General features: G+C 37.4%; 1 protein-coding gene and 1 long non-coding RNA gene across 2 annotated transcripts in view; both read right to left on the minus strand.

Annotated features, from left to right (window-relative positions):
• Window positions 1-14,360: 14,360 nt before the first annotated feature.
• On the minus strand, window positions 14,361-16,728 carry LOC140135869 (uncharacterized). The gene is made up of 2 exons (XR_011856581.1): window positions 16,254-16,728; window positions 14,361-16,043 (listed from the first exon to the last, which is right to left on the minus strand). It is a non-coding gene; the product is annotated as an uncharacterized lncRNA (long non-coding RNA).
• A 95-nt stretch (window positions 16,729-16,823) lies between these two features.
• LOC140135868 (vesicle-associated membrane protein-associated protein A-like) overlaps window positions 16,824-25,333 on the minus strand; it is a 41,503-nt gene continuing 32,993 nt past the window's right edge. Inside the window, exons 5-6 of the mRNA XM_072157519.1 lie at window positions 20,268-20,420; window positions 16,824-19,239 (exon numbers count right to left, since the gene is read on the minus strand). Coding sequence (XP_072013620.1) covers window positions 19,081-19,239; window positions 20,268-20,420 — 312 coding nt within the window. The 3' untranslated portion in view covers window positions 16,824-19,080. The remainder of the gene's footprint in view (window positions 19,240-20,267; window positions 20,421-25,333) is intronic.

A 25,333-nucleotide genomic window follows, 5' to 3' on the forward strand; every position in this document is an offset into this window, starting at 1 on the left:
AAGGAGATGTACTACACACAGCTCACTCTGCGGAGCTTGACCTTGGCTTCAGTCTAGATGACAAAGAGATGTACTACACACAGCTCACTCTGCGGAGCTTGACCTTGGCTTCAGTCTAGATGACAAGGAGGTGTACTATACACAGCTCACTCTGCGGGGCTTGACCTGGGCTTCAGTCTAGATGACAAAGAGATGTACTACACACAGCTCACTCTGCGGAGCTTGACCTTGGCTTCAGTCTAGATGACAAGGAGATGTACTACACACAGCTCACTCTGCGGGGCTTGACCTTGGCTTCAGTCTAGATGACAAGGAGATGTACTACACACAGCTCACTCTGCGGGGCTTGACCTTGGCTTCAGTCTAGATGACAAGGAGATGTACTACACACAGCTCACTCTGCGGGGCTTGACCTTGGCTTCAGTCTAGATGACAAGGAAATGTACTACACACAGCTCACTCTGCGGAGCTTGATCTTGGTTTCAATCTAGATGACAAGGAGATGTACTACACACAGCTCACTCTGCGGAGCTTGATCTTGGCTTCAATCTAGATGACAAGGAGATGTACTACACACAGCTCACTCTGCGGGGCTTGACCTTGGCTTCAGTCTAGATGACAAGGAGATGTACTACACACAGCTCACTCTGCGGGGCTTGACCTTGGCTTCAGTCTAGATGACAAGGAGATGTACTACACACAGCTCACTCTGCGGGGCTTGACCTTGGCTTCAGTCTAGATGACAAGGAGATGTACTACACACAGCTCACTCTGCGGGGCTTGACCTTGGCTTCAGTCTAGATGACAAGGAGATGTACTACACACAGCTCACTCTGCGGGGCTTGACCTTGGCTTCAGTCTAGATGACAAGGAGATGTACTACACACAGCTCACTCTGCGGGGCTTGATCTTGGCTTCAATCTAGATGAGAGATGTACTACACACAGCTCACTCTGCGGAGCTTGACCTTGGCTTCAATCTAGATGACAAGGAGATGTACTACACACAGCTCACTCTGCGGGGCTTGACCTTGGCTTCAGTCTAGATGACAAGGAGATGTACTACACACAGCTCACTCTGCGGGGCTTGACCTTGGCTTCAGTCTAGATGACAAGGAGATGTACTACACACAGCTCACTCTGCGGGGCTTGACCTTGGCTTCAGTCTAGATGACAAGGAGATGTACTACACACAGCTCACTCTGCGGGGCTTGACCTTGGCTTCAGTCTAGATGACAAGGAGATGTACTACACACAGCTCACTCTGCGGGCTTGATCTTGGCTTCAATCTAGATGAGAGATGTACTACACACAGCTCACTCTGCGGGGCTTGATCTTAGGTTCAGTCTAGATGACAAGGAGATGTACTACACACAGCTCACTCTGCGGGGCTTGACCTTGGCTTCAATCTAGATGACAAGGAGATGTACTACACACAGCTCACTCTGCGGGGCTTGATCTTGGCTTCAATCTAGATGAGAGATGTACTACACACAGCTCACTCTGCGGGGCTTGACCTTAGGTTCAGTCTAGATGACAAGGAGATGTACTACACACAGCTCACTCTGCGGGGCTTGACCTTAGGTTCAGTCTAGATGACAAGGAGATGTACTACACACAGCTCACTCTGCGGAGCTTGATCTTGGCTTCAGTCTAGATGACAAGGAGATGTACTACACACAGCTCACTCTGCGGGGCTTGACCTTAGGTTCAATCTGGATGAGAGATGTACTACACTGACATATAGCTCACTCTGCGGGGCTTGACCTTGGCTTCAATCTAGATGATAGAGATACAGCTCACTCTGCGGAGCATGATCTTGGCTTCAGAGGTGACAAGGAGATGTACTACACATAGCTTTTCTTTTTCTTTCATTCCCACTTGTATTTTCACCGAGTATGGGGAAATCTATGCGCTGTCTAGTGCTACACGAAAATTCACATCAAATACATGGAAATGTGCAAATATCAAGAATGATGAAAAGGTCACACAGATCAGTTTAAAAAAGTGGCAATGCCTCATTTCAAATGTTTACTTTTGGTTTTGGTCACGTGGTTTCCTATTGTCCTGCCTAACCACTTGAATCATAAGATATCGAACTCTTTGTTTCTACCTTTTGTTAGAAACTGAACATTTGTGTCAGTCAGTTTCGGTTTTCGTTTCAGTTTCTTGTAAGTGGTGTGAATCGTAAAATTATTTGATTTGAAGTTACCTACTCTTAAGTATACAAAAGAAATGTTTAAATTTCGCAGTGCAATATTCACGAGCAGAGAAGTCGAACAAAGCAGTCTACATTTGAAAGCATTGATTTAGTTTGAAAGCATTGACTTGAGACTACGAATTAGCCTTAGCTTATTTCACTGTGAAAATATATAGACCATCGAAATATTTGCATTCAACATTACAAAAGGGGCCACTATTGTAATTGTATAGGTGCTATAAACAAAATCGATTCATGTCCTTAATCCCATGTACCAGAATCGATGGAAGGCCATTGTATGACCTCTAATAACCTAATGACTTTTACTGAAGCAATTTTTACTGCAAAAGTAGAAGATAGAGGGAGAAGAGATTGTGTGTGTGTGTGTGTGGGGGGGCAAGGGGTTATTGGCCGGGAGAAAGAGAACCAGATGGGAGAGAGCATTGGAAGTGAAAGGAAGGGGGAGGAGGGCTCGAGAGGAAGATAGCGAATGTAGGGGAGGAGGAGGGGGAAGGAGTCACTTAGGGAAGAGGTGGTTATATAGGGAGGGGAGCCCCCTCTTCAAGAGGTATGGGTTGTGCTTCCCGGGGATAATAAACTAATTCATAATCAAATCATCTCCATGCATCAATTATGTTTCATACAAACAAACAAAGCCCCCACCCCACCCCATCCTTCAATATACGCGCATGTATATGATTTCTAGGCCTAGAACTCGTGAGTGTAATATGCCACCTTCGACAGAGAGCATCAACTGTCGTCCGCAGGATAGATTTCCGATATCAATCATGATAATAATTATCTTAGCACAATAGGCTATTGTATACTTCTGGTTATATACCCTATACTGTGTCCTCCCAGCATAATAGTGTTATGATTGCAGACCAGATCTGCTCTACTTTTTAATCCCTTGATTTTTGGTTTCTGAACAAAAGAGAAACCAAAAACTAAAGATTTGAAATGAGGGACTATATAGAGATGTAACAAGGAGTATAATCGCACATGTCAACGCATGACACATCTTGGATTTAGGGAGTGTTCAGAAATACTCTGGTGGGGGGGCTGGAAAATATGTAGGGGGGGTCATAAAATTTTAGGAGTTCTGAATAGGGGGGGTTAAAAAAGTTTTGGGTGTATGAACAGGGGGGGTTAAAAAGTTTTTCGGCACGTAGAGGGGGGGTGTAAAAATTTTTCGCGCGCTGCGCGCGCAAATGTTCCAGTGTTGAACCAGAACAAAAGTACATTTGATCCAGTGTTAAATATTGTCTTGTCTATAACTTCATTTTGAGGTTCGTGTCAGTTCTTTCTGGCAAGCTCTTTCAATCACTAAAAGCTGCAATATCTTTGTTCTTCTTTAGTGTTGACAATAACAATGTTTCATGTTGTACAGATTATTAATTTATTATCACTGATATGCAACTAAATCATGTTGAATTACAATTATAGGCGGAGGAAGCTTGGAGAACCGGGGTACACGTCCCCCCTAATTTTTTCCCTGGGGGACATCCTTTAAAATTCCTAATAGAAGAAAAAATAAAGCAATAATTGCCATGTGCAACTTTTTTAGCACATCGAAAAGCACTATGTTTTGGGCCCAAATAGGGTAAAATTTCAAAAATTGTGCGCTTCTCGATCACACGAACTGGCCCATCAATTAGCAAAACACACCATTTCGGTAGTAGCGTCATGAGACAGGGGGGGGGGCGGACAAAAAGATGAAAGAAAAAGTGCCCCTCTGACAAAAAATGAAAGAGAAAATCTGAGGTCAAAAAAAAAAAAAAAGGAGCAAGGGCCCTTTTCCATCCAAATTCACCCCGATCATGGCCAAAATAGTGTTAAATACAAAATGTTTGCACGCTGTGTGCGCACATTGTCACAATAAAGGCATTTTCATCCCATCATGGGCGAAATACACAATTTTTTGTCCCAATAAAGCCTTTTTTGGAAGCTCAAATACATGTACAGTCTCTCTAAAAAAGAAAACCGGTATATGTATTTGCAACTGCAGTCTTTTTTCGTCTGTGCCCCCGCACATTTTATTCCCCCCTCCATCAAGAAAACTGGCTACACCCCTGTATTTTGGGCTAAAATAGTCCAAGATTTGTGCACGCTTCGCCGCAACAAAAAGTCCCAGTAAAACCAGAACAAAATATACTCATCCCCCGACCCCCCCCCCCTAAATTGTAATGCTTCCGTCGCCACTGATTCCAATCATAAATGTATGGTTTATTAAGGGAAGGGGTATGAACGTTTGGACAGTATTTATTGTGGGACATTAGAGCACATCAGACATATCGAATTGCATTCTGAATACGAAGAATGTCCTTCTGATATCAAATAATTTAGATTTTTTTGAAATTCGCAATGCAATACACATTTTATGGCAAATCATTAAAAATTGATATTTTTGATATTTAACAGTACTCGAAGTAAAATTTATAAATCTGATGATTTATACTTAAAGTGTATGTAGGTGGGATGAAAAGCCGACGATCAATTGAAAATTTTGACCTTTTGTATTCAAGATATGGATTTTTTCCCCAAAACACCAAAAAAAATTAGGTCTTTTTGGGGAAAAAAATCCATATCTTCAATATAAAAGGTCAAAATTTTCAATTGATCGTCTGCTTTTCCTCCCAGCTACATACACTTAAGAATATATCATTAGATTTATAAAATTTACTTCGAGGACTGTTATATATCAAAAATATGAAAAATATCAAATTTTGATAATTTGTCATAAAATTTGTATTATATCGTGAATTTCAAAAATGAAAATTATTTGATATCAGAAAGACATGCTTCGTATTCAGAATGCAATTCGATACGTCTGAGGTGCTCTCATGTCCCACAAAAAATACTGTCGAAACGCCATAAACGCTCATTCTAGATCCCTTAATACTGGGTTGCATAAATACACTTATGCTACTTTAAAAGATTTCCACAATTCCACATATTTTATGTCAATTACATGGGTACAATTTAATTGCACATGAACAAACACAAATTTTAGTATCATTAATATGTTTCCTATGCCATTTGATGCGAATGGTACATTATGATGAGGGGGGGTCAAAATAGTTTTGAACCTATATGAGGGGGGGTCAAAAAAGTTTTAGGTCCATTAAGAGGGGGGGTCAAAAAAGTTTTGGGTTCGCGAAGAGGGGGGGTTAAAAATTTTTTTGACATGAACAAAAATATTTTCCAGCCCCCCACCAAAGTATTTCTGAACACTCCCTTAGGTGACAGAAGTAAATGTGCAACAGTACACCAAGCAATTATTGTATCATGCAATAAGCAAGATAATAAATGAGTGTACTTAGTTTTTATGGCTGCAGGGTGCAATCGCTTACTAGGAATAAAATGATCTCAAGGGGCGGTCATTTCAAATCATCTCATTGCAACTGTGTGGTCTGGCATGTGCTCTCATATTGGGCTATTCAGAAAATAAGCGCACACCCCTATAGAGGAGTAACTTTTCAAAAAAAGAATTGTCCGGATTTCCAAGTCTGCTTTCTCACCCAGTTGCCAATGTCACTTGAAAAAGCTTGGAAAATGAAGGACAAATCACGGAAATGTCCAAAATGAGCTCTCAAATTCAGGATTTCTGATTTTGAACTATATTTCTGCCGGATTTTTTTGCCTTTGGGCCCTGTATCCATAGGCTGTTCCCTTGTGGCGTGTACCCTTGTTCCGTGTTAACTTGTTCCCATGTGACCTGCCACACAGACAACGAACCTTTGTTTTGCTTAGTGGCCGTATCCATAGGTTGTCTGTGTGGCAGGTCACATGGGAACAAGTGAACACGGAACAAGGGCACACGCCACAAGGGAACAGCCTATGGATACAGGGCCTTATAGTCTGGATTTCCAACAGTCACGACTGGAAAAGAGTCTGGAAATCCGAACTCCTATATAGGGGGTGTGCAATCTATTTTCTGGAATAGCCCCTTGTCACTGAGGTGGTCAATTCTATAGACACAGTGAGACACTACAAGTTTTATTGTCCCCGTCAACAATAAGATTTTGACTCTTGTTAAATGGAATTGGAGACACACACATCTCTATAGACGAATCCAATTCCATGCATTCCTACACCTCAGTGGCAGCCATGGCTGGGTCCTCGCTAAGTATATCTCACCTAAAATGTGAAATGATGCGTCCTTGGCAGGAATCTTAAACTGCATTCCATCACCCATGTTACACGTAGACAAAAGAATGATGAAAGTTTACAACACAATACAATATAACATCTATTTTTTAAGCGGCTTTAATCCACCCAATTGGGCAGTCGCGATCTTATGAAAAAACAACGATCAAATCATGATCGTAACGATCAAATTCTTGATCGTTACGATCAAAAAATGGTCGCGGCGACCAAAATTTTGATCGTCAATGATAAATGCGACCATAATAGGACTGATAGAGAATGGTGCAGAAATGATCGTAACAAAAATGTTGATAGTATTTTTGGTTGTAATCCAAATATTGATCGTAAATTTGATCGTTTTTTGAATCCAAATATGTTTGATCGTAATTATTGCTTTGATTGTGAATACAGTTGATCGTATTTTTGGTTGTAATCAAAATTTTGGTCGTTTTTTTTATCGCTTTTTCATTCCAACTATATTTGATCGTATATTATGATCACAATTTTGATGGTTGTAATTTTACGATCATTCAAGATGGTCGCAATCATGATACTTATATGATCTGAGAATTACTATCAAAAATTCAAATTCATCATTTGAAAATTACAATCACAAAATTTTCATAAGATGTTAGGAACACCAATAAATCTCAATCAAAATCATGAAAATGACCAGATATTATATTTAGATGAAATTTTCCTTTTTTTTTGCCATTTTATTTCATAATCAATTTATTTCCACAGTAAAAATTGCTTTTACAATAAAATTGACTTCAAATGTTTAAATACAGAGATATGAAATACCACGCATACAATGTAGAACATAATTCCTGAAATGTTTGTTGATGCCACTTTGGCCACATGTTCTGCATGAATTCGCCATGCACCCTTAGCGTTACATTGTTATATGTTATTACGACAGGTGCACATGTTTTATAGTCTCTACATTTACATTACAATTGTGTTAAAAGTTTATGGTGATAAAATGAATTGCAAAATAAACATTGAATTTAAAACATGCAGATATCATGTACAACTACTTCAAGTTAATTGAGCTATTAAGCTGAGATATTCATGTATAGCAGTAAAACATAGTACATGTACTAGCAGAATAATAAGGTACTGCATATTGTAATATCAATATGTTATGACTAAGTATGATGATGAGTATATACCATACATACCAGCCCGGGACAACAGCAGATTGTCTTTTAAACCAACTATAGTTTGATATTCAAACTTATTATAGCCTTCAGCTTCATGCAGCTACTTACAATTAAGAAAAAAAAGGCCTCAAATAATCATTGCATATTATCTTATACAGCACAGCATTTCAGCACTCACTTGTTGATGTTGCATTCTGTTTTATCAGCATTAGCTTAGTGACAGCTAGTAGCCCATGACCTTTTGTGGTTCATTTCCATTTAATTATTAATTTTTAAAACAATAAAAAAAAAAAAAATTTACAAAATAAAAGTGATTAATAATTTTATTATCATATATGCATAAATATTTGTTACATTTTCTCCAAAAATACAACCAAATAATATTTTGAAATAAAAATTTTCTCAAGGGTCAAAGCCCGTAGCCCCCCATACAGCCAATCACAATTCACATGGCCAAAGGTCATATTATATTCAAAAAATTGGATGCATGCAGTCATGGCAGTTGCAGAGATCACAAATAATATGATATATCTTTTGATTTAAAAAAAAGTTCATGAGAAAGAAAGTGAGAAACATGATCTCTGCCTGTATAAGGACCATCCAGCCAGCGCAGGTAGTATAGTGAAACGAGATGGACATGAATGATGAAATGAGTGTAGCATGTTACATGTACATGTACTAGTGTAGTTGTAGGTAAGCTTATTAAAGGGCATATACATGTATTTTTATGGAATTGAATGGTCATGATCAGATGATGGTTGGCAATCCTTTCTTTGCATGCACCTGGCCTGGATCAGGAAATTATTCTCTTCCATTGTCTTCTGCAACTATACTCACACATCATGATTCGAGAATCGAGAACTTTTTACTTAATAACAGTTGAGTTATAATCAGTTATATTACATGTAACTCATGCAGTTTAGTTATATTAATTTTTATAGGCTTATACTACATGACTTTGTTTTAAAGATTAATTTAGGCGTAAGTGAATATCTTGTCCAGCATTATACCATTCATAACTGTTGATGCTTTTCTTGGACTTATGAAAATAATTCAGGGTTAAATGGTGCATGTATGGTTTTGTACGTACTAGCTTGAGTCATTTTCCGTGGTAGCAGTGGGAAAATTTACGATCATTAAAATATTGATCGCGATAGAAGCAATCAAATGCAGCGATCAGAAATAGCAATCGTAATAATGCGATCGTTTTAATGATTGCATTACACAAAATTACGATCATTATTTGCGATCAAAAAAACGATCAAAAGTTGGTTGCATATATGGTCGCGTATTCGCGATCAAAATTACGATCATTAATAACGGTCAAAATAATGATCGCTGGGGTACCAAATGCGATCAAAATTACGATGATAAATACAATCAAATTTTGGTCGTAATTATACAATCAAATAAGTTTGGTCGTAATTATGATCGCATCAACATGGTCGTTCTTTTCACAACACCAGCTTGGAGCGCCAGGGACCCAGTAATGGCCGACCAAATCCTGACCATCACTTGGCTTCTTGGATTCGTCTATAGCTGAATTTATACTACATGACTGAGCGATAGTGCTTGGTTTTTAGCCAATGAGATAGGACTTCTTTTGCTACCTTATTGGTCAAAAACAAATCGCTTGTCGCTCATTGACAGAGTATAAATTCAGCTTATTTTGTAAAGCGGCGCTGGAAAGTGTAGATTACAGTTCCACGTGATTCGCTGCAGTGTGTATTTTTATTGGTTAGTTTCCGCCTGAACAAAAACAATTATTTACCTGGTGATGACGCTGTGCAGGGAATGCTCTGATTGAAAAAGGTGCAAGTCTGATCGCTTGTGGTAAAAATCTAGCAATGGCAGCTGTCAACATAATCCACACTCAAAACTTGGGATTTTATGTTCAAGCCTATGGCTAACACACAAGAAACCATTAAAATAAATAGTACTGACGATGGCGATGATAATGATACAACACTGCAAAGGCAATCCAAGTAATTCACAAATCTGAGACCATATTTGTTGCAAGCCTGCAAGAAATGTTACAGCACTTTTAATCACAAATAAAGAAAAAAATGATACAGATGACTTTGTACAATTACAATCATAATAGTCCCCATACCTCAAACATGGCAAGTATTAATTAGTGTTTCTTTTTGGCATTAAAAGATGTTAAGAAACTATCTGGCTATTATTAAGTTTTCTTTGGACATGAACAAATAATGTTGATCTGGCTCTGTTGATGTTGATAATATAGGATGACATGACAAGTCCACATACAAAAGTTGAATGCATACCTTGTCACCTTGCTTAACATTAAGGGGGTACTACACCCCTGTGGTAAATTTGTAACTATTTTTGAATTTTTCTCAAAAAATAATAACACACTGGTAACAAAAGTTATGTATATTATTGGGGCAAGGAATCCAATTACTACACTGAAGTTTCAGTGACTCAAGACAAGCGGTTCAGTATATTATGATAGGAAATGAGGTACATCCTAGCGGTACCTTATTTCTTATCATAAATAAAGAACCACTTGTCTTGGGTCACTGAAATTCCAGTGTAGTAATTGGATTCCTTGCCCCTATAATATACATAACTTTTGTTACCACTGTGTTATTAGTTTTTAAAAAAAAAAAAAAAATAGACACAAATTTATCGAGGTGTAGTACCCTTAAACTTTCATAATTCATATATATTGGTTAATATGATATGAACATATCATACAGAAATATAAGCATCACATTTTGCAATTCATATATTGGTCAATATGATATGAACATATTAAAAAGAAATATGCAGTAAGTTTTGCCATTCATAATGCCTATGATGAGGAAACTTGTCAAATGATGATTAGCCAACATGAATCTGATATGATTCTTAAGATGACAGTTATTCCAGGAAGAATCCGAAGAACCTCTAGCCCATGATAAAAATAACAAACGACGGCTATTACATGACCAGTATACTACTTTGATGCATTAGTATTTACAAGAACCTAAGAGATTGGACAACCCCAAAAAGTAACGACTCAAAACTGCCCTGTGTGTAACGCTATGGTAAATCCACAATCTTGGATTGTCACGCATTGGAATCAAAATAGTGTACGAAATATGAAATCTAATGACATGTTGTGTCTTTAAACTTGAGTGTTACTAAAGTTTGCACATTTATCTCTTTGCATCTGCATTACACAACGCAAACAAGCATGCACTGAAGTTAACCGGACGAAGAGCAAACTAATCTGGAGGTACACTATTTTGCCCTCCATGAGCGGCACACAAACAAGGTGGAGTCACTACTCTTTGGTTTTAATCTCGTTGGGAAGAACTAAACACCCAGAAAATTAGCTGTATTCCCCTACTTTCACAGACTAGAGCCAGAACACATTCTTTGTAATAAAATCCATAAATTGTACTCATCTACAATTCTCAGAATTTTGTTTTGCCAGTTATCAGTTTTCTTACCCTCACCCTATATTATGTAGTACCACCAACCTATGAACAGAAAATGCAATGCAAGATAAAATTCAAAATAATACAACAGATGTATAAAGAAGCAAAATGGTGGTTTTCATTTCAAATATGAAGGATACTTATACAGGGTGTATCAAAATGATTGGTACCCAACAGTTTCCAGTGATTATGGACAAGACTGCCACATCGAAATGCAACATAGGAGCTACTTTTATTTAATAGATGAATGTTTGGAAAGATCTTAAAGCTATAAATTTTGGGCATTTCAAGAGGATCCAATGTTGTATATTGAAGAAGCAGGCTTGTCATTAAACACCAAAAATGATTTGAAATTACTTGGTACTCTAGGTCGGTAAACATGAGTAAGATTTGATCTTTCCCTAGAGAAGTCCTTTTGAGAGGGCTGAGCTTTCGTAACTCTAGCGAGTGCCATCTTCAGAGCCAAACACCAAAAATGACGGGTACCAAACATTTTGATACAGCCTGTATCACAACATAAGCAACAGGTTTGTTTTCAATCAAGTCATATACAAAAAAAAGAAACATGGGTATAGGTTGACTATAATATACAAGGATGGAAATTTAAGGACTTGATATGAGAAATCAGAAGAGTTAAATCTACAGTGGCTGATGATTAAAGGAAACAAAAATCACATAAACTCAAGGATGTTAAGTGGCTTTTGAATAAAATGCCTGTTTGTCAAAACCTTGTATCGCATTAGTGACCTAATTGCAGGAATTTGCCTAACAATGGTCAGAAGAGGCTATTCCAGTTCAAATCCCCTATGGAAGACATGATCTTATCTCCCACACAGGGACTGTATATTTCAAATGGAGTCGCTCATTCAGGTAACCACATTTTTAATTAATTCACACTCCATGTGGAAGATTAAGGTCGTCCAAAGGGGGTGTATGGATTTCAACAGCGCAAAGCCTGAAATCCTGCAAATACAGGGGAAAACTTATGCCCCTGCACTTTGTCTGAAAGTGTTTTCACTAAAAAAAAAAAAAAATCTGTACCAAACCATTTTGATTCTGCATCCAACTTGTTTGATAATAAATCAATTGAATGTTTCTCTTAATTTCCCAATTCCTTTTTTTTATTTGCTATTAGGGAGAAGTATTACAATTTTACAGCCAACCCTGGCATTCTAATCACAATGGGGCTATTCCAAATGAAAACCACACCCCTTGAGGCCATTTTTGACCAAATCCTATTCAGCAGTTTTATCAATTTCCTGATCCATCAATTTTCATCCAAAAAACAGTGGAAAAGACAAAAAGAATTGTGTACCATCCAACTGGATTTCATCAGTTGGATTGACCATTATAGTATGATGACAACTAAAAGTAAGATAGCAGCATCATCTTCCTTCCACAGGGGGGGGGGGTAGATTTCAAATGGAATAGCCTTATATGCGCTATTACTGTTGTATCAATTTACACACCACAGAAATTGGGACGAAGCATAGTGGGACATAGACAGTTACAATAGAACAATACATTTAAGCTGACCACACAAAAGTCAGTCAGTACCAATCAAAGTTACTTTTAATGATCTTTCTGTACATGTTATGAATATTATACAATGGGTAAGATTACTTGTCTCAATCAAATAAGTTACTTCCACTGTGATGGCCAAATATTTGATTCACTTAGCTGAAGGATTCACTCCCCTCTGCAAAACCAAAAAGCTTGCATTGTACTATAGAAAGCTTGATTTAAAAAAAATGACATTTTCAATTCAGAAAATGCAAGAGAAAATGTTGCAACAACTGAAGAACGATGGTTAAACCCATCCCTTGGCATAATATAGGTGACACGATCTGGTCCATGGGGGCCAAAGGCAGCAAATTTGAAACTGAGATAAAGGTAATAATATGGAGTAAAAAACAATAAAATACATAAGAAAATAGACATCAAAAAACTTCAGAACAAAGTATGCTGGACCTTTGGTGTTTTCAGTAAATCATAGCCTATTGTATGTATAATGTAATAATTACAGTAACTCATTTTTCAAAAATGCCTCCTTTGGCCCAGCGTTGAAATAGGGCGGTCAGCCGACCATTGGCCTGTAACTTTTGACCTGGCGGTAACTTTTCTGACTGGCATCTAGTTGCTGGCTCGGCTGGCCGGTAACTTTTTAAGGTCAAGCCCGGCTGGCCTGTAACTTTTTGAGGCATATTTCGAACACTGCTTTGGTCCCCATGGACCAGATCGTGTCACATAGAAGCGATTGCAGAGTAATAACCAGCAGCAGAAGCAAAAGATCACTTAACTAATCGCACCCACAAAGTTTAGGAAATGTAGGAAATCACTCTTTTGTTTTTCTTCTAAATCTGAAGTTCTTTTGAGTAAACCACTGTTCTATCATGTTGCTGTGAATGATGAATCCAGGGTCAGAATTTCCGCGTGAATCAGAGAAACGATTCTCCCAAAGATTCTCGTAAACAGATTTGTTTGTAGTTTACACAGAAGTTGATTTGCGAGAATCAAATGATTCCCGCAAATTTATTCTGCAAGAATAAAGATTGATTCTCACACTGTGAAACGAAAATTCTGACCCTGTGAATCATGTGTTTTGATTGATCCTTTTACTACCATCTTAAACCAACACTTCCCTTTTCCAAATTGAGGTCCATTTTACAAAGAAATGTTGCTTTTGCCACATGCATGTTGTTACAAATGGGCGCAACATATGTAGTCGTCATCAACTTAGTGGTTTCTTAATGTTTTTTTTAATATACATCCAGTCGCTTTATCAGTAACACATTCACTGATATATTGATTGATCAGAAGTTGCTTGAAAGCAAATCGCTACCACTCCAATCAACTTGGGAGCTACACAAATCAGTCACTTACTAGCAAGTCTCGAAATAAGCCAGAATATCTGAGGGCCATTTGGGCCCTTGATCTTAAATTTTTGTGGGCCCAAATTTGGGTCATTGGTTTTAACCTATGAACCTCACAAAAAAGTGAGAAAATGGTAAATTTTTTGCGGGCCTTTTGGGCCCGCCGGATGTATCTTTTGCGGGCCCTCACTGATTTACAGGGGCCGAGGGCCCTTGGGCCCTCCTTATTTCAAGGCCTGCTTACTAGCAAGCGCTAAATCACTGGTAGCAGCATATCTACAATCAATGGAAGCAAATTGCCTCTTGATTGCTGCAACTGACCAGCATGATTGATACAAGTGTACAACTCTTTGTAAAACGGACCCTTGATCTATGCAAAACAAATATACAGCTGTGAGGTATTGACTACTTCTAACGATATTAAGTCTACAATTTATTACAGTCATACTGTACATTTCAGAACCAAATATGGACAACAAACAAAATTATTCTAAAAAGTAGTTTAGTAGTTACACTTCTAGCACTTTACGGATTCACTTTGAGTCAATCATATTACAACGCTCACACTGACTACCTAAACAAACCACGCTTGCACTCCCTGTAGCCCATACTCAGACAGGCAATTGAGTGAACACAGGGTGAAGAATGCCCACATCTATGTTACTTAACCATGGCAGCATGCCGACAGGGAGGTTACGGGATTATGAGAATGTGTAAATTTCACATTGTTTTCATTCAATTGAATTTCTGACTGTAGATTATTCGTTTCAAATTCACCATTTCCAGCATGCAATGCTGTTAGCCATTATAAATTACCTGTACATCCTGAAAGACTTTGCAAATGAAATATGCCATCTTATGTAATCACCGCCTACATTCTGACTGGTCGAAAGTGCGCAGGGATGTATGCATAAACGTTAACATATGTTAAAGTTCATTTGCAAAGACTTGGGGGAATTACCCAAATGGCCAAGTACCACACAGATTTAGGTTATTCCAGTTGAAATCCATACACATGGGAGGCATGACTTTAACTTCCCACACAGGGGGTGTAGATTTCAAATGGAGTCACCCTTCAGGTAACCCCATTTGAAATTCACTCTCCCTGTGTGGAAGATTACAGTCATGTCTTCCATAGGGGGTGTATGTATTTCAACTCTAATAGCCCAATCCTCATGTACTCATTACGCGAAATCATCTTGAGTACTTCATCCATACTTTTAAAGAGGACAAAGGAATGCAAAGTATACATGAAAATAATTCCATGAATCACTGCCTTTTTTACCATTTTATTTCAGTCCTTTTACCAGTTTCAATACCACTACAGCTTAACAGTTTTGAAGAGAAGTACGGAAGGCTAACAGAAACTTTAACAGAACAGTTTTGCATTGCCAAGCATTTGAAAATCAGACAAAACAGTAAAACATGCTAACAGGAATTAATTTTATGATCGGTAAAGTGTTAATCAGATATATAAACAAATATAGGTTCCAGTAATACAGGATATGTAATATTTTTTACACGAAAGATTTCAACCATTGTAAGGCTAAACATGCCATTGAAAGTGACTGATAATTCTTCATGCATTTTAATATTCCTTGCTATTAATTAATGAATATTCAGAAAGTGCAAACTATGTTTCCCAGTAAAGTGCCTGAACCACATTTAAAATATTTGTATCAACAAAAAAAGTGCACTACAACATGTAATTTTAAACAGGGTCACCCAAAAAATCATCAGATTTTACCAAAAACAAAATCATCAGATTCTTTTCCGTCTTTCACAGAAAATCATCAAAATAATGTACAACTTACAGCCAGAGAGATCAGATGAAAATTGTGTAAGTTTTTATCAATGTACAATCTTTCCTTACACAAATTTCATTTCTTCTTTACAATTTCAAAATCATATGTCTGACATAACAGTTGATCTTAAATGACTATTTATATTATGATATGGCGCTTACAATTGGACTTATGCAGGCATGCAGTACAAGTTCAGCAAACATGCTCGATCAACTTTTACGCCAGACACTGTTTAGAACACTGGTATTTTCATAAGTCTACTAGTTTTTAACACAGTCACAGATTAAAGAATTATTTCCCTAGCCCTACCTAGAAATCAACTACGATTGTATCCAAGTATACACAGCAAATTCTGTTGATAAAACCATTCACAGACTACATACTGTGGGTTGTTTTAACCCCCTGAGCAATACCTGCCGATCTTACATTGCCTCGATTGGTCAATTACATTATATTTTCACTTTAATCACCAATCAGAATGGAGCTTTGCAAATAATTCACCCCATTTTTTTTGTGTGGTGAAATTATTGTAACAATGTTGCTGATTGGGCCAACTGATAATGAAAACTTCTTTTTGGCCAATCGGCAAGTAGTTCTCATGGGGTTAACCACATGAAAAAAAGGAGATCACATGGTTATAGCAACCTCTTTTAATATAATGATACATGGATATTATAGATATATTCTACCATGCTGCCTCAGAGCAAATATCTAAACATACACATTTTAATTAATCTTGTACCTAAATAACAGGTTTTTTGTTTAAATTAAATTATTCTTTACAAAAGAAACTTTGTAGGCAAGTGTCATTTTGGTGTTCAACTATTACTTTTGGTACATGTTTTGAAGTATGCATCACTATGGACCACAATGGCCTCATCCCAATGGCATAGTTCAATAACCTCAATTGGACAATCATAGTGCAAAATTTGACCTCAAGTTGCAGAGTATGAGTTTTAATACCCAAATTTTCAAAGGTCATTCAATGAATGTACAAATGTATTGGGGTTAAAGAACTGTGCCCCTGACAGATGAGCATGTTGTGGATCCTATTGCATGTGTGTTAATGCACCTGTATGTTTGTGGGGGGGGGGTGTGTACAAGTGTGAGGGTGTGTGAAGCACACTCATGTATGTTTGTATACAAAGCAAGTATCATCAAGTGATTTCAAAGCCTTTTAAATAGAGCTATCAAGCCAGCCACCATACCTGCCGAACCTACTGAACTTAATCATTATCACATTGTCATTGGGCAGGAAAAACCTCCTATGTGTCATTGGCCCCTGAACATGTTTAAAGCAAAACCACCTATGTAACCTGTTGGCAGTTTTGTTTTAATCATGTTCAGGGGCCACAAGCACATAGGAGGCTTTTCCTGCCCAACGACGATGTGCTAGCTTAAAAATGAACCTGTTAAAAGTTATCCACTATGTATGACTTCAAAGCTATGCCAGATATGATACCTGATTTAATATCAAGTACCTATGTAGCATGAACTTTTATTGTCAAATTTGTGATAAGGATCACCCTTTATATATTTAAGATATTCAGTTGAAGTCACACTATGCAACACCAAAACTTGCACATAGAATTTTCATACCGCTCTCCATGAAATATCTCAGTTGCAATTATGAAATTCCCCTTTGTAAGGGCTATTCCAGTTGAAATCCATACACTGTACAATCCCTATGGAAGACACAACCTTAATCTTCCACACAAGGAGTATAAATTTCAAATGGGATTACCCGAATGGGTGATTCAAATTTGAAATCTACACCCACTGTGTGGGAGATTAAAGGCATGTCTTCCATGGGGTGTATGGATTTCAAGTGAAATAGCCAATATACATCATGGCGCTGTTTAATAAACCTCCCCATACATCATGGCTCCGTGTAATACGCACACATCATTGTCATTTGGACTTTGATTTGAGACTGAGTGAATACTCAACCCAAACATGTTTTGATTGTTTTCTTTGCTTCTTTACGTTTTACTTTTTTTCCCAATGCAGAGACATTAAACCTTCACTTCATGATGCTATCATACAACTTCCATCAACAGCCTACATACACAAATCAATTCACAGCACAGTTAACCAAATAATACGCCAGTGTTTAATAAACCCCGTAAAATCCATCCCCAAGAATGCTGGTTTTGCACATAAATATGGTCTACGTCTACCTGTTGTATATACACCACTCAATCCTGAAAATTGGCACAAGAGCATAATATACTGACCAGTTTTATCAACCGATTCATATTTTATAATAAAATTATTTCTGGAGGTATGAGTCTTTCCAATTTTACACAGAAGTTTTGCATCACTTTACTAGAGGCCCAATCACAAGAATGTTACTGATATGTTAAAAGATATATACGTTATCTTGCATTATAGATATACTTCATCGTGGCTGAAGTATGAAGTAACATTATTTCTCAGACCTCAAAAGTAAGGCGGCCTAAATGAACTTGAAACTAGGGAGGGAACACTAGATTATTTTGAGGGCCCTCAACTTTTTGTACACAACATACTTATCAACATCATACGAGAGACCTGGAGGGCCTGCATAAATCTTGGCTTATTTCGAGACATGTCAACTTCAGTTGTCGCAAACCAGAGATATGTGCACATATATCCAATGAAATTTTGGTGATAGTCATGTGCTTTAGTCATACTACAACATACAGTGGAAACTGTTGTCATAACCATGCTGAAGACGTTCTCAGCGAGGTCCTTTCGCACTGGCAATGATTGACCCTCACCTTGATTGTCGCATAAAAAAGCTGTGGTCATATGATACTATGCAGCTTGATCAGTGAATCAGGTGCCGGCATTTTGTGACGTGATTCAATTAGCCAATCAGAATCCTACTTCAGTATTAATTTTGTACCCAGTTGTACGATAGATGCTAAATCGGCAAGGAGTGCAAAAGAAAGCTGGTAAATAGTATAATAACTGTTACTTCATACTTCAAACCACTTGTTTTTTATTAATCAGGACAGTCGATACAGAACTACATATTAAAATACATATATATGGTAGAGAGCTTTGGTTGATATTTTTAAACTTACTAATCATTAGGTCACCATTCACCCTTGCACAGAAGCTGTACCCATGCAATAAATTATCAAAATCATAAAATAATTATATTTGAAACGTACAAAAAGATGTCATTATTTTTCCAATCTTGTTAATATAAGCAGAAGGTTCAACACCTATCGCAACAGCTTGATGGCTCATGAAGCTTAAAATCCCCAACACAATTTTGTTCTGATTAATACACAATGACATGTCCACCACATATCTCCCAACATTATCTCGTCACATATGTCTGTGCTGTTGTCGTGGTGCTAACTGCCACCGATAGGATACACAATATTTCTGGCAGTAGGTTGACACACACGGTGGTGCTATTTTACTCACGCTCGCTCGCTCTTTCTTACAAAATAACTTTGCCAATTATAACTCCGATAATGAGAACGACGACCATGACAATGATTGATGGCATGTTGTTGACCTTGGTTTCTGTCACGGTTGGTTCCACCGCCGCCATCCGTGTACCGCCCGACGTCACAACTTTTCTCTGCCGCACGTTATCCTGTAAGTGGTAAACAAGTTGTTTACAAATTTATTTAAGGGTAGACGATGTATTGTTGGTTGAAGCAACCAAAAATTGATTTTCATTATCTAAATCAATATATATTATTGAAAATAACACTTTGATGTTTTGCAAAAGTTTATTCTTCAAATAATATACTTTGAAAACTTACTTGATTTATTGTTTATGAGTTATGTATGTTTTACAAAAATGTTGTTGTTTCAGCACTCTTTACAACAGAACTCAAAAACCACAGTATCTACAAAAGTATATCTGTGATATTTGAATTATTCTACTCACCTGTTATGAAATGATCAATGCAATTTTTGCCAAAGCTCACTACCATTCGCAAGATGCTGTGAACTACCAAATCACAACAGTTTAAAATAGTTGCTAACCTTAACCTAAAAACCCAAACATTTTTTGGCCTTATTTGTTCTGTAATTTGCTGGGTTTTTTTGTTTTTTTTTCTTTTTTTGTTTTCCCTGCTATTTCAAGCAAATCCAAGTCCACAAAAGAGTGCTGTCATTCAAATATCAAAAATACCTTGGTTTAGGAATTTCAAAAATAGGATAAATAATTGTTTTGCACAGTTAACAACTTTTTTCCAGTTTTTAAATTTAGTGTGGCGGTGGAGGACAATTTTGTTTTTGGACGAATAGTGACTGCACAGCATAAATCTACCATAGACCTTTTTTGCAGCTGATCGGAAATCTTGGGAAATCAGTTGAGAAAGATGTCACATGCGGTAAACAAAGACACTACACCCCATTGTTCACAGAGGGGTCAGACCCCAAAGCTCTAACAAAGGCACCCTTTTTATCAACAAAATCAAGACCCCCACCACTTTTTGCTCTTCCCGCCATTTGTATACATTGAAGTCACACACAATTTGGTTCAAAGTAAATCAAGTGTGCCAAATTATGCACTTATCACGTACATGTGTATGTTCTGCAGAAGTCCGATGGTGCAAAAGTCCTGCTGAAAAGATCTTTCAATCTAAAGGACTTGTTATCAAGTCCACATACCTTAAGCTGTGCATTTTCTGTCCTCAACGAGTTGAGTTGTTGTCTGAGGTTTCTGGCCTCTCCCATCGCTTCCTCAAGTTCTTTGTTTTCGCTTCCTTTGGATGTGCCCATTTCTGACTTGCCTGCCGGCTTTGGGGAAGCATTACTCTCACTCTGTAAATAACACAAAGAAAAAGAAAATGCATTATAAGTTAATGTTAAGTCAAGTTAGCTCAATTGGTAAGGTGTTAAGGTGGTACTACACCCCTTGATAAATTTGTGACTATTTTTGCAATTTTCTCAAAAACTAATTAAACACTGGTAACAAAGGTTATGTATATTATAGGGGCAAGTAATCCAGTTACTACACTGGAATTTCAGTGACTCAAGACAAGTAGTTAATTGATTTATTGATCAAATATTGGTTTTCCCTCATTTTTGACTGTAACTCCACAACTGTTGTCTGTGCTGAAATAAAATTTCCAGTGCAGTAGTTGTAGTCCTTGCCCCTATAATATACATCTTACTTGTTACCAATGCGCTATAATTTTTGAGAAAAATGCAACAAATAGGCACAAAATTTGCCAGGGGTGTACATGTAGTACCACCTTCAGGTGGCACATGAGGATATTTCTGGAATTAGGAAAATCTGGATGGCATTTTGCCTGCAAATCTTTTGTTTTGTTTACACACATTTGCTGGCGTTAGTTAATGACATGTACCGAATGCGCCTTGACTGCATTGGACATACACACAGGTTTGAGTCGTGTCATGTGACGCGATTCGCGCACGAGAAGAACAATATTTCGCATTTGCACATTCCTGACTCATATTTCCTGCCCATTTACTTCAGCTGTCATGAGCCATGTGACATTTTAGAGTTGGAAAGAGTGAAACACACTTGCCAACATTGGAAAATCAAAAACAGGGACAATCTTGTGCAAAGCGGAGTGAGCGGAGCTCTTGCTCGTCACGGCAGGGTAAAACAGGACAGTTGGCAAACTATGATGAAATAATGATTTTTAAATCAAGAAGAAATGGGAGGAAATAATACAAAATTGTATTTTATCAGTTTCAAGTGAAAGAATTAGACAATAATAACTGCGCACCATCTATTTTGAGGTCATTGTGTGAAATCGGAGGGTTTTGTTTTGGGCTGAGGTATTTTTCCGAGGGAGCGGTAGCTCCCGAGGTACCGAGGCCCAAAACAAAACTCCGCTGAGGCGCAGGCGTTGCCATAACGCGTAGCTTATATACATGCACGCGCAGAAGAAGTCATTGTTGCGCGTCCGAGTCATTGTGAGTTATTAATGACCTCGCAATTAGTGCGCGGTCAGGCAATCAATTTCTTTTGATTGGATTACAGGCTTCGCGTATATTAATGAGGTTATGAATACATCTTAGTGTTGATACATGTAAGTATCAAGAAATGTCAAATTTGGGTGGGGACGAATGTCTCCCCTGCCCCTTATTCTGCCATTAACTGTTCTGAACCATTTGTGTGTTTCTTTTATTTGAAGTTTCAAACAGCTATTAAGTCAGTCAGTCAGTCAGCGAGCTGGCTCACTGCTCCCGCAAATCTTTCTCGCAAATTTTGCTTGGGGAGATGAAAAAACATCTTGTCTTTTAGTTTGTACCTGCCATGTTGTTTTACTGACCATCTAGAACCTACTGGACTATTTCTGGTAACAATTCCATCTAAGGTGGTACTACACCCCCTGACCAATTTTGTGCCTATTTTCGCATTTTTCTCAAAAATGATAGCGCATTGGACATTGGTGACAAGTAAGATATTTATATTATGGGCAAGGACTACAACTATTGCTGGAAATTTTATTTTACAGTCAAAAATGAGGGAAAACCAATATTTGATCAATAAATCAATAACTACTTGTCTTGAGTCACTGAAATTCCAGTGTAGTAATTGGATTCCTTACCCCTATAATATACATAACTTTTGTTACCAGTGTTTTTTAGTTTTTGAAAAAAATTTATCAAGGGGTGTAGTACCACCTTAGACTGAAATTGTTGCCAAAATACTTCTTCTCATTCATGTAATCTGTAGGAGAAGAAGCATTTTGGGTAAAAAATATTTTTGTGGTAAAAATTATTTTTGTGGGCTTTTATATTTACAGGTCTGAAATTAACTGCGAAAATAAAAACCTTACAAAAAACTCACTATACAGTACTTTAATCGCTTACTTGCTGATCAGTAGATAAATTGTACATTGTATGTATACCATTAAATTACCAAACTATCATTTTCTCTCCCATACACTTATACTACATGTACATAAAATTATTAATATAGTCTCACACAGCCTACATGTACAGTAGATTATTCATGAATCCCTAGCACCTATCCTGATACATTTGTCATATCCTATTTTTACCATTATCAGATTCTGCGTAGGCCGTAAGTGGTTTTTAGTTTCAGGAGCCCAAGTTGGGCAATTCCAGTTGAAATCCATACGCCCTTCTATTAGAAAACATGACCTTAATCTCCCACACAGGGGAGTGTAGTTTTCAAACAGAGTTGCCCAACTGGAATAGCCCATTATTTATGTAGGCCCAACTGCATGAATACTGATTATATTTAAATGCTTCATTAAATTTGGCCACATAAAATTGATTTTGTGGTCCTCCTCATCATCATTTTCTGCAGTTGCCAGTTGGTCCATTTTTTTTTACCAATTTACAAGAATAAATTTTGATTTCAAAGTTTCAGAAAAAAAGTGAATGTAAAAGCAAAATGATTCACTTTAAAGCCACACTTTGAAAAAACACTCAGATGGAAATGAGAGTATAAACTGACCAGTATATAATATCGGTTGTAGTTATACTATTTCATGGCATATTGATAGCCTATTGAAAGGGAAAGTTATCCCATAATTGCAAGAAACAAACCTACTCATGTTACTTTCTGGTCTGCTCTAGGCTGTTTTCCTGGGAAACGACAATCTCAATGTGGGGCTTTAAAGACATTTTCATAGTATTCTACCCCTGAGATGCTTTTAATAGTACTGGGTTATAAAACCATGATATGTCAGATTCCTTAGGGCTCAAGCTTATTTGATGCAGGATGATCTCCTGAGCATTTTGACACCTTTTTCACTGAAATCGGCCAAAAATGAGAAGGTGCCGCCAAAAACTTATTCGGACAGGGGGGGTCTGAGGGGGGGTCTGGAAATTGTAATTTTGCATCAAAAATGTTATTCTATGCCTTGTTCTATTGATATTGGTGTTGTTTTATATGTTATTGGTGCTAAGGAATCCATTTTTGAAAGTTGCATAAGATTCAGGCCATCCATATTCTTGGAAAGTACTGTTTTATGTCAAAATTAGGGTATGAGGGCGCTTTGCTCTTAGCACGCGTACGCTCTTAATTAAACTGTAAAATTTAGTGTCGTAACTATGAAGATAATCATAAGTTGCACCTTCGGGTCATTATTTCTCAATTCACCCAATGGGAAACACCTCACCCCCTTCAAATTTGTTCAAAATTGGTATACAGGGTGATTTTGGCTGCAAAGCTCAAATTTCAAATTTTAGCTTAATCGGACGTCACGGTTTTCGGCGCTATGCCCGCCCATTTTTGCGATTTTTGTTGAAAAATGGGCGTATCATAATATTGTAAGCTGTCATATCTCCGTAACTGTAGGTCCTACTGAGCTGAAATTGGTGTCATTATTTAGCTAATCTCTCAAAGAATCCAAATCTGCTATCATTTAGTATGTAGGAGTAAGAGAAAATTTGTGACCTTTTTTTCTGTACTTTGACCTTGAATTTGACCTTGTTGCCAAGTGACCGCGAGGCGAATTTGCGTTGGAATAATACCCCTATATGTTGTCTACAAAATATCAAAAAATTGGAGGGGTAATATTTTTTGGTTTTTTGCTAGGCTTTCACAAAGCAAGCATACAGGTGAAAACATATGTATTTAATGCATGTACATATAGGCCTATATACAATTGGCCTATATTATAATAGTATCATGTGTACAATATACTGAGCCTACATACAAAATTACAGTTTTTCAACCACATGCTTGCTTTATGAAAGCCTAGCAAGAAAACAAAAAATATTACCCATCCAATTTTTTGATATTATGTAGACAACATATGGAGGTGTAATTCCAACGCAAATTCGCCTCGCGGTCACGTGGGCAACAAGGTCAAATTCAAGGTCAAAGTACAGAAAAAAAAGGTCATATTTTTTCTCTTCATCCTACACACTAAATGATAGTAGATTTGGATTCTTTGAGATATTAGCTAAAAAATGACACCAATTTCAGCTCAGTAGGACCTACGGTTACGGAGATATGGTCGCTGCAATATTGATATGCGCCATTTTTCGCCAAATCGCGAAAAATGGGCGGGCATAAAAAACCGTGACGTCCGATTAAGCTAAAATTTGAAATTTGAGCTTTGCCAGCCAAAATCACCATGTATACCAATTTTGAACAAATTTGAAGGGGGTGAGGTGTAAAATCATATTTTTTTGGGGTGATTTGAGAAATAATAACCCCTTCTCAAGAATTTTGAACTTTTTAAATGATACGGTTTGACTTCAACACCCATTTGAACATTTCATGGAACGCTGTCATTGAAATGTACAGGGGTCAATGCACTTTCATACCGTGTACATTTCAATGGAGGACTTCATGAAATTACAAAAACAGTGCCACGGTCAAGCGAAAAAAAGTTTAACGCCTAAATTTCTTGTGGAGGTTCCACCTATGATTATCTTTATAATTATGTCAACAACAATTTCAATTGGAAGAGCGAATTCGAATTTAATGCAAAGCGCCCTCAAACCCTAATTTTGACATAAAATGGCCGTTTCCAAGAACATGGATGCTCCAAATCTTATACAACTTTAAAAAATGGATTCTTTAGCACCAATTACATATAAAACAACACCAATACCAATAGAATAAGGCATAGAATAATATTTTTGATGCAAAATGACAATTTTCAGACCCCCCCTGTCCGAATAAGTTTTTTGGCCGGCACCTTCTCATTTTTTGGCCGATTTCAGTGAAAAAGGTGTCAAAATGCTTAGGAGGTCATCCTGCATCAAATAAG

This window comes from Amphiura filiformis, chromosome 16 (genome assembly GCF_039555335.1).
Source record: "Amphiura filiformis chromosome 16, Afil_fr2py, whole genome shotgun sequence".
NCBI lineage: Eukaryota > Metazoa > Echinodermata > Ophiuroidea > Amphilepidida > Amphiuridae > Amphiura > Amphiura filiformis.